The sequence below is a fragment of the Ambystoma mexicanum genome, chromosome 3q (genome assembly GCF_040938575.1).
Source record: "Ambystoma mexicanum isolate Mex_15411 chromosome 3q, UKY_AmexF1_1, whole genome shotgun sequence".
Classification (NCBI taxonomy): Eukaryota; Metazoa; Chordata; class Amphibia; order Caudata; family Ambystomatidae; genus Ambystoma; species Ambystoma mexicanum.
In genome coordinates, this window is record NC_090926.1 from 1089124531 (window position 1) to 1089140066 (window position 15536).

At 42.4% G+C, this 15536-nt stretch overlaps 1 protein-coding gene across 2 annotated transcripts in view; it reads left to right on the plus strand.

The window, feature by feature from the left end:
• Positions 1-15536, plus strand: part of LOC138447629 (E3 ubiquitin-protein ligase TRIM39-like) — a 252095-nt gene that overhangs the window by 209659 nt on the left and 26900 nt on the right. For both annotated transcript variants that reach the window (XM_069603828.1, XM_069603827.1), the window contains 2 exons: positions 14861-14881; positions 14992-15018. In XM_069603828.1, the coding sequence (XP_069459929.1) occupies positions 14861-14881; positions 14992-15018 (48 nt within the window). The remainder of the gene's footprint in view (positions 1-14860; positions 14882-14991; positions 15019-15536) is intronic.

A 15536-nucleotide genomic window follows, 5' to 3' on the forward strand; every position in this document is an offset into this window, starting at 1 on the left:
TCATATTCAATAACATTGTAAAAGTTAAAGATAAAATGTCCTTTAAGAAGTGCACAGCTGTTGCAATCCATTGATTTTATCCATAGGAGAACATAATAATCAGCCACACCACCTCTGCTGATAACACTTCATACTTCTGCAGCAGTTGTCCAAAGTAAAGTCTCTACAATCTTTCAATGCTTGGCAATGCAAAAAAATATGTTTCAATGTTAGCAATTGATCAATACTTCTAAAACCCTACAAGTCTCTCGGTGTCTTATCTCTTATTCCAGTGATTTCACGTGTCAATACCACATTCAATCTTACCTGAGCACGCCAGAAAGCGATCGTACACTTAATCAAGTAGGCTGGACTTACTCCAATACGTCTCTCATCAAAGAGTACATCAACATATAAACAATATGCTCTGACCTTCTCGATTGTGTAAATCCAATCAGTTTCGTAGAGCTTTATTTTCGCTTTCAAAGGGGTTAGGTATAACATATCACATTAAAAATATGTACTCAGAGCTAATTTTCTCACACTCTTTAACCCACTTAGATAAAGAATGCCAATAATCCTTCTCCAATAACATTTTCAGTTCCGCCTAAATTGAATCCTCCTCTGAATACATTATCTTATTTAACAAAGAAAGGTTCTTCCAAAGGATTGCAGATCGACTGACTTGAAGGTAAACCTCGCTCACATCGAATTACGGCTACTTGAAACCTTTTCAGAAGGTTCAAAACCTTACGCCCCAAATGGCCTTCCAGCGCATCGCAATCCAGCACTGCTGGGAGACAGAGATTTCCAGCCCCATATGTTCTTGTGGGTAAGACCTTCTTTTTATAAAATTCCAATTTAGGCGAGAGTGAGAATTCACCACACCTACGATTGAATGTAATAGCTTGAGCAGCTAAGGCAGTCATTCTGCTCTGTATTATCCATGCAATTCTGCCTGATTTCGCATTTCAAACAGATGTATCCCTAAATGCAAAAAATGTGGTACACATTCCAATTTTACAGTTCCCAAAACCCACTAAAATTCTATATATTTCTGCTTCGTTCAAGGTCTAAAATGGAATACCTTTGAGATAGTGCCATTTATTAACAGGTTGTGAGCGCTAGTCCAGTGCCTCCCGTTTGTGTTACAGACCAATCGGGGTGTAATCGAACATTGCTAAATCATCCCCGTATAATAAATAATGAAAGCTTGAATTTGCAAAACACGACAGAAAGCAACGCACATTTTCAAACACTTCATTAACATCCGAAATGAACAAACCAAAAAGACGCAGGGCCAAAACACAGCCGTGCTTAAGGCTGTGACTTTTAACAATCAATGATAACTTTCCCTGGTTGTTCAACCTAACACACACAGAGGTATTCGAATGCAATTCCACGATCATCGCAGGAGGCTAGCTGGACAACCCCACAGTTGTAGTTTTCTCCCTAGGAGGGTCCTGTTCACACTGTCGAAGGCCATGGTGAAGTCAATAAACGCTATACAAACAGGCTCAGACTTCACCATGGCCTCTTGTTTTAACAACCCCAAAAGAAAGGCATTTGTGTGGGTTCCACTCCACTTCCTAAACCGTGTTTGGAACAAATTCAGTCTGCCCACTCTCTTAGACCACGAGGATAGATCTTTCAAGAGGAGAGAGGCAAAGATGTTAGCTGGAATATCCAATAATGCTATTGGGCGATAATTGCCTGCTACTATCCTTAACCCCTTCTTATGTACGGGTACTATAATTGATTCAGTCCAAGATTTAGGTAGGGACTGAGTTGAAAGAATCACATCAAATATACTACCCAATAAGCTGACCCAGAGATTAGGATCTTCCTTCAGGACCACGTTAGATAGTCCATCTAGACCTGTGGCCCGCTCTTACTACAGTTAATTAGTGACCGAATGTTATCTTCATCAAAGTATAGCGTCCAGGGTTCAGTGATGAGCTCAGTTGTAAATTGCCCATCACTGTCACTCCCAAAATACACTGACCCAAAGTGTTGAATTCCTGCTGCTTCAGATATCGGATTAACCTGAGTGTAAGTTAGCAGTGTTGTTGCTTGATTAATCAATCTCCAAAAGAGCTGGGCATCCTGGGTCACTATCCGCTGCAGCATCTTTCGAGAATCTCTCAACGCCATTGCATAATGATGAAACCTCAACCACTCTATATATGCACTTTTAAGTGTCCTCACTTCGTTTAGCCCTTTAGGCTTACAGAGCTTTTTCCTCAACTCCCTCTTCTTCAACTGCACCTCATGATCATGCTCATGGTTCCGCACCACACAGCCCTTTAACTGTTGCCGTGGCATTTGAGCGTAGATGTGTTCTAAAACTGTGTGGTAAGGAACCTTGAGCAATACTTCCTCAAGTTCTTCAGGCAAGTATAGGTTTCATAAAATGCGATTTAATACTTGCATTCTGGCTCTGTTCCAGGCCACCCGATTTCTACCCATATTAACCTCCGATTTACTTGGGTAGCACAGGTGGGAAAATCCTGTACTCGCTAATCACCAGTTCAATAGAAGAGGAAAATGATCACTCTTATTCACGGGTAAGACTGATAGATGGATTATATCCTGAAAAATGTCCCCAGAAACTCAGAAATAATTCAGGATACTTTTTGAGTCCTCTCTCTGCCATGTATGACTGGGCAATTCCCAGGCACTATTCCATTCAGGATACTAAGCCCCAGGCCTCCATTAGCACTAATCAAGCTTTCCCTCGTGCAATAAGCTCCAGGTTATGTTTGGAATGTGCACATTATACCACCAGCTGCAGGCAGGTTGCATTAATATCCCCACTAATCAAAACAGAATAAGAATTCCTCTTAGTTTGCCACAAGAACATTATTTTCTCGACAGACTCAAAAAACATGGATTGTTCCATAGCCCCATGGTTCCAGTAAAGGTTTAATATTAAGGTGAAACTCATTTCAGAGTACTTCTGTCTGTCCCACTCTAGTTCCACTGCTTGCATAAGAGGATTATGCAGTGCCAGGGCAGTTGCAGATATACCAATATCATTCCTCATACCAAACAGCAATCTGGGAATGTTGGTGCCATACATACATTTTTTGATTTTAGGCTGCTAAAATTAGGAATTTCTATGTATTAGTGCTGGATTATGTAAGGTTTCCTTTTAATTCTATTGAGAACTTTGATTCTTGTTTACTGGATTACTTGAGACACAATGTATTATTATTATTATACTGTGTGTTTCATGAAAATGTTATTCTTCTGTCATTTCTTTTGTATAAAATTGAAAGGATGATTTAATCAGCTAGTTCAAAAAAAAAAAATACCAAACAGCAATCCCGAAACAGGACACCCCTTATCTCCCTTATAAGCTGGGGAAAGGAGAATGTATGTATTTATTTATTTATTTTACATTTTTAAAGCGCTCACACAGCCCGCAGGCATCGAGGCGCTGTTACAGAAATGGGTTCTTTTTTGGTTGCGTAATTGTTTTTGTCTTAGTTACACGCTTAAACAACCAGAGGTTTCTAAGCGCGGACCCAGGGATCGAACCTGTGTTGCTTTACATTGTCTTGTTTCCAAGGCGCGCACGTTGCCACCGATTATCCTCCCGGGACGAGAATCATATACCCATCCAAAGCCAGAGGGTCAAGCAACCAAGTCTTGGAGGTAGTAAATATCCACACCAAGATACACAGAGCCCGACTCTGAAAACAGGTGAGAATGACTCCTACTATTCCATGAAACAAATTTGAGAGTATAAAAATCAGTCTCGCAGGGAGAGGCTGGAGGCTAATATTTACGCGAGTTTAGTGTTGCAGCCAGTCAAATCCAATCCTCTCCCCTTCTCACTTCATCCCTACAGTCCATAGGATCCACCACTTGCCTTTCAGTAGATCCATCTACCCCACACCTTAACATAAGGGTTGCTGGGTAAGAAGAGCCACAGTCCGTGACCCTCAGCACTTTATGTTCTGTTACGGAAATAAGAATAATTTCCTTAAAACCACTTAATGCGACAGAAAAACCCAACAACCTCAAGTGTGGAGCAGTCTGGACTTGCTCCAACACCAGCCTGCAATTAAAATGCAAAAACACTTAATCCAACCGCACATTGTTCCAAAACTCCACCAGTGCAATGTCTGTAGAGGTTATATGAGCTATAAAAAGAGGTGCAGGCGCCCCTCTGCGAGAACGAACACAGCTTAATGACCTGTTCTATGGGAAGGTGCCCACTCGAGAATCCGCAGCTACATTTTTGCTCACTGTACCTTTCACAAAGGAGGAATATCAATTTGCATATCAGTCTTTGTCCCACGCACTTGAGCATTCCAGCACCAAAATGCTAGGCAATCCTCCTTTGAACAAGAGTACCAACAGCAACCCCAGACACGTGTTTCGGCCTAATCGGGCTTCATCAGTGAGGTGGATCTGTGCCGCTCTGAGCACAATGAGTAAGGGGCCCATGTCTGGATAACCTTAGTTAACCTTAGGTTAACTTAGAAAAAGTGGTACTGATGCCCCTCTGCGAGAATGTACATGGCTTAATGACCTGTTTTATGGGAAGGTGCCCACTTTATGAGTTAAAGTTGGCACCTTCTTTAACAAGTTCAAGGCACAATATCTATTTAAGTTCAGTTGCACTCTATCCTCCAACAACCATTCCAGAATAAGGATCAAGTTGGAATTCTCCATCATAGGGCAACCCTTTACATCAGTTTGACCTATCTATTTTCTTCCTTCCTGCCGCGGCATAAATACTGGATCCCTAGATCATACCATTTCTAGTTGCCAAAAGCATGCCCTCTGCTGCATGGAAGTCCTCAGCAGCCTATATACATACAACCTCATCCAATGTCAGGGCCGCAATGGGGGAGGGGGGTGGATATTCACAACTATAGGTACTGCCTCTACTGGGTTCCCTGTGGAGGGGACCTCTGCCAAAATGACTGCTCATGGATTATCACTTTCTTGTATGGTCCTCCCTACAATCTCCCGCCTTTGAGCAGAATCTGTTTGAGAGGGCCCCTCATCCATAACCAATGTACCATCAGAATGGTGTAGGCTGGGCTTCTCATTCGCCTCAGCCTTACTAGAAGAACGTTTTTGATGTATGTTGGACCTACGGGGAGAGAAGAGATTTTGAGGGATCACCAGAGTATGGAAAAAAGCTCTAGAATCCTTAGTAGCATACCATTGCAATTCCTTCTTTTTATTTTTTTGCCAGGTGATAAAATCTCGGCTTCTTCTTGCTTTACTTTTTATTCCCTTGGTCTCTCGGGGGGTAAAAGATCACAAAATGTCCTGATTCAGCAGGCCCACTATCCACATCTTCTGCTTCTATGTATAGATCTTCCATCCCCATCCGCCAGCAGTTCTTCAGCTACCAGGATTGCACTTGGATGAATGGCAGAAGAGTTCTCCACTGCCCCACATGGAAGATCATCAAAGAAGCTTAGAGCCTCAATTGCAGAGCACTCAGGGTCACCATCCCTTTCCCCTTTGTTCTCCCGCTCCAGAACCTCAAGGACTGCCAGCCCATGTGGAGCAACATACCCTTGACTTTCAAGCAAACAGGAAACTGGATCTGTAATTGTTCTACAGTACAACCCTCTCAAAAAACCCTCTACAAATGACAGCTTTCATTTAAAATGGTGAGTCAATTCGTATTTGCTGTTACTGCACAATACAGCAATTCCTGCTGATCATAGAGTGCTGTGAGCTTCTTACTGCTAACATGATAGTCCACTGGAGAAGCCTGGCAGCCTTTGCGAACATGCCTTGCTTCTGAGAAGTTCACTACTCACCTACAGTATTGGTAAATCAAAATTCCCTTTTAAAGCACTCCCCAGGGTCTCCAGAGTGTCAAAGGAAAATGTTTGGGCCACAACATCCCTTGTTTATTATTCAACATCAAAGTTTGTCAAAGGATGAGATTTATCTTTCGGATCCTCAGGAGGCACCCCCCCCCGCAACCTCCGACCCCCGCTGTAATATAAACAAAGCAGACAAAGGGGACCTCATGCTAGAGGTTAATAGAGGGATGACCTCCCACAGACAGCTATGATTGCTCGGGCTTCCAGTCTGCTGAACCTCCAATTATTGAGGAAAAAAGGTTTTATAGTCTCCACCATAGGTGAAAAACGGCCAGTACTCAAAGTCGTTTTTTCAGCCACATTTTTGTTGTACTGAGCCTTCATTCTCACAGCAGGAAATTATCTATAGGTATGCAATTTCCTATAAAATATCCCTACTTTCTGTCAAAAGCATAATGATTTCCTGCAACTTCACGAGATAGTGGGCACTCAGTAAACCGTGCTGTTGCATCTGTTGATCCCTTACTGCTGGAAATATAGTATGAGGGTGTCTCAGGACCTAAACACTGAGAAAAGTCTTGATAATTAAATGAGTGGGATTGCGTTGAACCGAATTGAAAAATGCCTGCCTCCTTCCTGCTACTCGCAGCCCGTTGAGGAGCCAATTTAGGAAACTCGGCCAATGCCAACTGTACTTTAGGAGTGGACGGGAACAAGGAGGCGTGAAACCGCACTTGCTTTAAAGCAGGGGAAAAAGGAGTGGCAAGCAGATTACGGAGTGCTGCTGTGGATAAAACCCTGGGTTTACAAGACTCGGGTTAGCCGTTGCTATCGATCCTGTGCTCCTTGCTAACTTCTGAATCTCTGCTGCTTTTAACAACTGTTGCCAGCAAACACACCTCTGCGGTCTCCTGTTTCATACTTTGCGGCAGTTTAGGAAGTATAAAAGCGGCGTTTTAACTTTGATTTCAAATCTAGTGTTTCTGATTTTGAAGTCTTTGAAGAAAGTGGCAAAGATAGGAGCAGGCAATTTCGCAAATTGTACCTGTTTATTTCTCAATTACACTATTGGTGAAGAAACAGACCACGGCACAGCACGACATGCAACAAGGAAGCAGAAGCTTGGTATTTGGTTATACAACTGGAGGCGTTAGCATTCTTGTGGGCAGTTATCAAATTCAAAGCGTATTTGTGGGCAGGTCTTTTATCATAAAGATTAAGCATTAGCCTTTTATGTACAACAAGACAGGGATGTATGGAGTCTCATGTAGAATAGCAAATGGATAACCGGCTTACAGGGATGAGGTTTAAGGTGGAACATGTGGCAGGAAAGAAAACATAGTAGCAGATGGGTTATCAAGAAATGCAGTAAGTTCAGATAAAGAAGTTTAAGTGTTACCTATAGACAGTGATGTGCAACATATTTTTGTAGTTGAATGTGGAATTGAGAAAAAAATGTGGATGCAGCATGTCAAGAATATGAAGTGTATCTTGAGTTAAATAAAAGTGTAGAACTGGGTTGGCATATGGTGAACAATGAAAAAGAAGTTAAAGAGTACAACAGAGTAAAGGATGAGTTGGGAATTCAAGATGGATATATTTGTAGAGGTCAAAGACTAGAAGTACATGAAGGCATGTAGGATAATGGGTTGGCAATGGGTCACCAAGGCCATATGGGCATTAGTAAGACCGTAGCAATAATTCACACAGATTTTTGGTGGCCAGGTATGGATGAATTCATTGAGAGCGGGGAGCAAGAATGCAATGGTTGCATTGAAAGGTTAAATAGGACAATAATGGATGTAATAAGAATGGCAGTTAGTGCAGGTCGTGAATGTGTATGTTCATTAATGGAAAGAATGTTTCAGTACTGGAATACAGGAGTACACTGCATGTCATTGCTTAAGGGTAGAACACATGCCAGGTCTAGAATGTTAGGACTAGAATGTTAAAGGTTAATTTCAAAAACTGTTTTGAGGAAACTAGTGAGTCAGGGTTTGTAGCTATAGAGAAGTATGATCATAAAAGCTGATGTTGCGCAATGCCATGTGAACCATGTACAGAAGTGATGATCAAATTACCCAGATGGTTGAAGAAGGCTGAATCGCAGTTTTATGTAAGGAAGGTAGTCCTAGAGGATTATGGGAATGCCTTCACTTTAGAAGGAAGAGGTGCTTGGAAAAAAGGAAGGACAGCATGATTTGAGAATTGTGCCATATGGGGTCCCAGCCCTACCCCAATCGGCAAACCAGACCAGTTGGATCTGGGTGGAAACAAATGAGTTGTGTTGTAAAAGACAACATACTAATTCAATGCAATGCACATAGTTAAATATAGAATGTACGTAGTCAGTAAAAGACATGTAGAGAACATAGGGTGCTAATGTGAATGCTCCTGTGCACATATGAATGGTAAGAGAGAATGTTACGATAAGAAAAGGCAGGGGAGTTGGAGAAGGTCTATAACCAGAGGCTGCAGCTGTTATGGAGTGGTATCAAACCAAGTTGTGTACATAAAGAAACTTCATGTTTGACGAACATCTTTACATTTTACAGAATTTACAGAATTCAACACAATGATGGACATCATGTAATAATATGTATGTAAAATGTACAGAGAGAATGAAATAGAGGAAAGACCAAAGTAAAAATGAAGGTATGTGGCAAGGTGTCAGCGCAATTTGTAATTTTTAAACATAGTTAAATGTAGACTCTGAAGTGAAAATAAAAGTCCCCTGTGAATGTGAAGTTGCAGATATTATAAAGGTTATATAATTAATATAAAAAAGTGTCATCCAGTTAGTGCACACAAGTATATATGAATCTTGTCAATGGGTAATTAAGTTCATCTTGCCATGAATACATGATCAATCAAAAGCGGTTTATTAAGAAAATAGTATCATTTCGATAAAAACAGCAATACATATAGAGATCATATGTGCAAATTGCACAAACATACGTATATCAGATATAGCAGCAGAAGGAAGAAAAACAATAAAAGACAATAGAATACTATAAAACGCAGATAAAATGATGTTCAACTCATTATGGATTCTCTTTTTCCTAAAGCACAACTAACAAAGATTAGCAGGGTCCTAACCCACTCTAGGGGAAACGACCCACAACAAAAAACATAGTGCCGGTCTATATTGTGTGTACCCAAGTTCACGCAAAATTGGTCTCAGAGTTCTGCTCTAAGCTCTGAATGTGCTGGGCAGAGCAATAAAAAGTGAGCGAAGTCCTCTAGCGGGGCATTACATAATAAACATGATTGATTCACACCATTTCGCTTCCAGACCGCTGTAATGGCTCTGAGGGAAAGGCAGGCCGTTAAAACGTGTTCTAGAGATCAACACTCTCTGTCTGGGAACTCGGTCCACAAAAGATATGTTTGGATGCCTAGGCTCGATACAATCATATAACGTGTCTCTTATTAAAAGAAGTGAGAAACTCTTTAGATTCCCTTTTCTCCATTCCCAACTTTTTGCTCAAGCGGTCAGCACCTTTGCCTGTTTTAATAATACAATTTCGGGTAAATGAAACAAGTCGGCATTAAGCGTCCCCAGCTCAGATTTTACACTAGCAAGCCAAGGAATCGTAACACTAAAATCAACAGAATAGTGATCTTAATTAAATCATGCGTCAGGCTAGCCTTGTCATTGCACCATACTCTAAACCAATAAAATGGAGGCTGTAAGGACAAAGCATTGCTATTAAATTCACTGACAAGTTGAAGATGAACTCCGTGATTGGAGACTGTGCACGGTAGACCCAATTCACGTTTGAAGAAATCATTTTCAGTTATCTGTAGTGGCCTGTGTTCTTGAACCCCCACACCTCCATACCATATCTTGCCACTGACACTGCCTTGCTATCATAGACTTTCATAATAAGATTCATCAGTCTGGCTCTAAACATGGCTAAAGACCTTTGCAGTCCCCCTAGCATTTGCCTGAACTTCCCAGACTGCTTCTTGACATGTTTGTCTGGAGAAACTTTCGAGTAGAAGGCATGATACTGTTCATCTTTCTATATTACCTGTAAACGCAAACGTATTTGGAAATAGAAAGAAGAAAAAAGTAAATTTCCGTAGCAGAAAAGTTAGTATTTAATGAAGCAAGGGTAAGAAATGTCTCTGTAGAGATGCAGATATCTTTTAATAATTATTAGTACCCGGAGACGGGGGGGGGGGAAAGTTGGCGACCTCCCAGCCAATGATGATGATTACCACACAGTATAGACCCTGTTCCGAGTCTCCACAGAGCAGGAGGCAGCCATCTTCCCTTGCCGGGAATCGGGTAAGTGAGCTCTCTCCCTTTCCCACATAATTAGGCCCCAAACTCCTCCCTCTTACCTTGTGTTTCCTTTTTCAGTAGTGTTCCCGGCACATCTGACTCCCGAATGGCCGCCATGGAAAGGGAGAGGACTACCTGTGAGTTCCCTTCTCCCCAAACCATGACAGACATCTTTTTTTGTAGTTTTTTTCTTGAGTTGCAAAACAGTTAACATGTCGTTTCTCAATACACTGTTAGTACCTTGGTACAAAGTTCGGGGGTACTAATAGCAATAGAACACTCGGATGGGGGCTCTGGCTTCTAACTGCTGCCTTGGGCATTACCTCACCAGAAATGCCCTCCCTCCTCAGGTTATATTGCTTAAATCTTCACAAAATTTTAAGAAGTTGTTCAAAACACAGAATAATGTTGTCACTGCTGTAAGACAAGATTTTTCATCCTGCCCTTTTTGGTTTTGGCGTTTTGGTGGTGTGCGTGCTACCGAAGTAGAAGCAAAATGACTGCACTCAACTAGATGCACATTAGATTTTCAATTGTTTGCACCAATGATTTTTGTCAGATGAACTCCTGTCAGACTATGTTTAAAGCCTGAGTGGAGTGATCTGTTGGCAGACCAAACTGTGGCAGCCAGGCAAGTCTCTGATTTATGAGGCAGGCAAGCTGCCTTTGTTGTTGTTTTTTGCATAGCTGTGAAGTTGGGTGGTAAACAGGATTATTCCGTCCCGTGGGAGCAGGCATGCTGCGAAGGGTGCTTTCGAATGCTGATCAGTGGCTCCAGCATAAGGTAAGACAATTTAATCTTTATCCGTCTTAAATATTGACACCCAACACCTTCCTATAGAGTGCTGGAGGGGTAGCCTATCTTCCCCTGAGTCAAAACACTCATGTAACAGTCAAATGTTACCCTTTCCTACTTTATGTGGCTGATGACAGTGGTTTAGATCAAACTACCATGGTTTTTTCCGACCGCAAACAATGGTAGCTAAAAATCGGGTCAGCCATGTTTTTCAATATGGCACCCAAGACATATCTGTAAAAACAGACTCTTGTCGACTTTTTTCGCCATTTCTTTTAGGAAAGGTCCTTCTTGTGTTTGTCTCTGTGCGCCAAACCAGGTTTGGTCCCTTTGTTTGTTGGCCTTTGGCGGGCTTCAGTGCTGAAGCCCTCCTCTGGGGCCAGTGTGTCTGGGGTGGACAGGGTGTAAGGGAGGTGCCCAAAACACCCTATGCTTAGTCTCCTAGGAGACCTAAATACACTCTGGTCTGATTGGCCAGCTGGCTAGCCAGCAAGGACAGCCACCCTGCTGTGTGAGTGACAGCCAGGCTGGAATGAATGGGGGAAAACTGTTTAAAAGCAGGTCCCTGGGACTTGGAAAACAGAGTCAACCACTGGAACGAAAGAACCGAAGACAAGCTGAAGGAAGACGACTGCTGCAACTCCTGGACGACCGGTGAAGACCTGCTGCAGGTTCGAATTGCCTGAAAGTCCATCGACAGAGAAGCCCTTCAAGGTTAACTTCTTCCCTTGAGTTTGTTGGGAACAACCAACTTGTAAGCCGCCTGGACACCATCCCCTCCTGGTCGAATTTTCTGCAGAGTGCTGTGGAAAACCGGATAGCCAGTGAGAAGGACACCAGTTTGTGGACTTTAATGCACTCACACCTTAAACCAACGTTTTGTTGAGCTTATGGCCTCATCCATGAGTAGTGCAGGAACCTCCCGACATCCTCCTTCTTGTCCGCACGACTGAAGCTCAGGAACAGCGAGATCTGCTCGAACTGCCAGGAACAACTGCCTCAGCTACAGCTCTTCTTCAATCTAAAGGTACTGTGCAAACATGGTCTGGAAATCTTTTCGGCCATCGCGAAAGTTCGTGGAACTTTCCCAACTTCGAAGGCTTGTCCTTCCCTAAAGAGTCGTTTAACTTTTCGCCTAGCCAAATTCTTCTAAACTCTGTGGCAAAGACTTAACTGTTTACTACCAGAACTGTGCTATCCTATACAAAGTTTCTGAACCATTGGCTTTGGCCCAGGCCTATGAACTGAATTGCTGGTTGTAGTTTACTGAAACCCTTTGCCCTGCCTATGCAAGTATTTGTGCTACTGATTCTTATAACCTTGTCTTTACCCTTTTTAAAAGTATCTGAATTGCCATTTTGCTCCCACTTCAGGGGAGCTGAACTTGTTCAGTTACTTATTGGTTGTGTATTTGTGGTTTATTAAGTATATGATATTGAGCTGCTCTTGCTAGTGTAATGCTTTCAAACTGATTGTGTAAATAAATGTATATTCTTTTACCAAGAAACCTTGAGTAAGTGTTTGCTTGAACCACTGTATTTGTTGGTCCTTTGTGTTACTTGATCTACTGCTCACTCAACTCTTGAGATAAGCCTGGCTGCTCAGCCACTGCTACCACATAACTGTGTAGTACAGGCATGTACCAAAGGTGAAATTGTACTGACACTTGTAGTCTTAATTGCATGTAGTGTTCCCAAAGGGTACTGCATGTGATTCTGCCTAACACTGACAACAACCTGCTGATAGACCTCCCCTGGGCTGACCTCCAGGCTTCCTTGGATCTCCTGAAGACCTTCTCTGATTCTAACTCCTTGGACATTAATATCAATAAAACTAAGGTTATGGTCTACAGTCCCCCTCACTGTAAAATGAAACCGCTGGGATAGAGCCTAGATGGGAGTTTGTTGGAAGTGTCAGCGAATATAAATACCTTGGCATCTTACGTGATCATAATTTACCTGGCTCCCGTCACATTGAACATCTTAAATTGAAGGGTGTCCAGGTCATAGGACGCCTGAATAAACTGGATTGTAAGGGTGGATGTTACTCCATGGGTATTCTGGCACAATTGTATTTGGCCAAGATCTCGCCTATTCTTATGTATGGTGTGGGAAGTTGGGCCTCCGCAACCATCGCAGAGCTTTCTAAATTTGAGGGTGTTCTGCTGAAGAAGCTGTGCCTGCTCCCGACTCATACACCGGTGGTATTGATCTACCTTTAATTAGGCATGGTATCATGTGTATTGAGAGTTCAGCTCTCTTGTCTCTATACCCATTGGAAATTGGCTAACACCCCAATTGGTAGCTTTTAACTGACCTCATCTTTGAAGCCTTGTGGACTAACGGTTCCTATATGCTACATAGTAATTTGGCTAACATCATCACTACTTCTGCTAAATGACATTCTGTGGCTTCAGATGACCCTTTGAAGCTCCAGTTCAAGTGCTACAAATCTAATATGAGAAAGAAGGTTGTTGCTTCTCATTGCAACTTGCAAATCATGGAACTTCAGACTAAGGGTAATTACACTCAATTCCTCGAATGCATCATGACCCGAGAGAGCCCACTCGGCTTCCTCCAGCAGTTTGTGGGCGATTCCCTGGTCTGGGATTATCTGAGGGTAAAAATGAATGCGGTCAACATTTTTGAAATCACTGGAGCGTGGATTAACACACTGCGAAACCAACTTTCTTGTGCCGCTTATGTGCAGCCCCCTGTCTGGAAAGTGTCAGCCATTTATTGATGAGGTGTGAGGTCCTGACTGCACTGAGGGCAGCCAGAATTAGACACGATCTAGGGAAGGAAGAGTTGTGGTCATTACTGATGAATGGCAATGATGAATCCTGTATTGTATTCTTCACCATATTGTGGAGAAGGACAGTTTTGATCTTGGAAGTCCTAGGTGTGTACTGAGCGGGTGTGGTGAGTGGGTGACTGTAGTTGTCGGGTGGGGAGATTGCAACTTGCTTATCCTGTGTTTATTAGGGAGGAGTGATGGAGAAATGTTTTTGTGGCTCTTGTAGGGAATTCAGGCAGGGATAGGGCGGATGTTGTTTTGTTTTTTGGTCTGTCATGTGTTGAAAAGTTGTCTTTGTACAGCTGTGTAATACATTTATCAATAAACCTTAAATGTACACATATAAGGTTTTGATATGCGTTACTTGTGCCATCTTCCAATTCTTGCCACCAGATGCCCAGGCACTCACCACATTGCTTCAAGCCTATGGACTCACTTGACAAGTATTGTCATGAAATGCCCATGTACTCACAACATTGCTAATGACTGGAACTCAATTTAAAAGCAGTGACAACAGTGACATGATTTGATATTGGAACGAGTTACGACTTAGGGTCTCATCGCGAGTTTGGCGGTAACCCTTAAATCCGGCGGTCGCGCTATTGCCGCAGGATTTAAGGGTCCGCCAAATCAGGGCTTCGGGGGGATTTCTCCCCAGCTCTGGCTGTTAATTACCACCTATTAGCCAAAACTGTTTCATCAGACAGATGGGAGACAGGTGGGAGATGGGTTGTGAAACTAGTCTGTTTGCTAAGGCCCGTGCATCGCACCGGCATAAGCTGGTTCGATCAATGGACAATTCATTAAAACTGGAAGTGTTCATGGGGTGAAAGCCATATGTGCCTCGCATGAAAATTCACATGTACTCACATAACCCTACATACAAGAAACTCACTTGCATATCTCGGGAGGATATATCCAACCATTGTAGAAGTCCCTAAGTTTGATGGAAGGCTCAATTATTGCACTCATTTTATGACAATAAATATTTGTACCTTCAATGTACAGTAATGTTTAAGAGAAAAGAAATGTAATGAACCAAATAAAAATAGATTTTTATAGCTAATGGGAATTCTTATCAGTACATAATGTTTGCTATCAAAGAAGAAATCGTATATCATAATGAATAATATTAATATACATGTCACAGTCTAATATATCTATTATATCTCTTTTGTTTGCACACAGAATCGTTCCTGGCAGAACTTGGTAAGTGTGCCTATTAGTGAACATTTAAATAACTGCTGCTCATGAATGTGTAAATATTACTAATTGCTGTTGTTGGATCTGCTGACAGTGCTTTTGTCCTTTGTTTTCAGAATGGAGAAAATCCTGCAGCTTTGCCGGTGAGTAACAAAGACACCGCTTCGCACTCAGCTATCCCCTAGACATTGACTTTTAGAAGATCAAGGTACATTGCCTAATACTATCATCATTCAGCAATATGTAGAGCAAGAGCCTGCAACCTTTGCCTCTCCAGCTGTTTTGACTACAACGCCCATTAGTCCTGGACTTTGTCAATGGCGAAAGATCATGAGAGTTGAAGTTCAACACATTGGGAGAGCCACAGGTTGCAGACCCCTGATCGTAGAGCATTGGAGGGTCTCTCCTATGAACCTCTATTGTTCCACGCCATCCTACATTTGGGCAATAATGGCGGCTAATTTTGTGCCACTCGTGCCATGGCCTCTGCTTGGAGATAATATCACAGTTTCAGGCCTCTGGTTTGGATTCTGGTGATGCCATCCCTACATCCTCCCACCCTCCGCTCAGGGTGGTTCTTCATGCTGCTGCACAGCTAGGAGATTTGTCTGCAGTTCTCCCATCTAGAAACAACTGCATTTCCTTCCTATGGATTACCTAA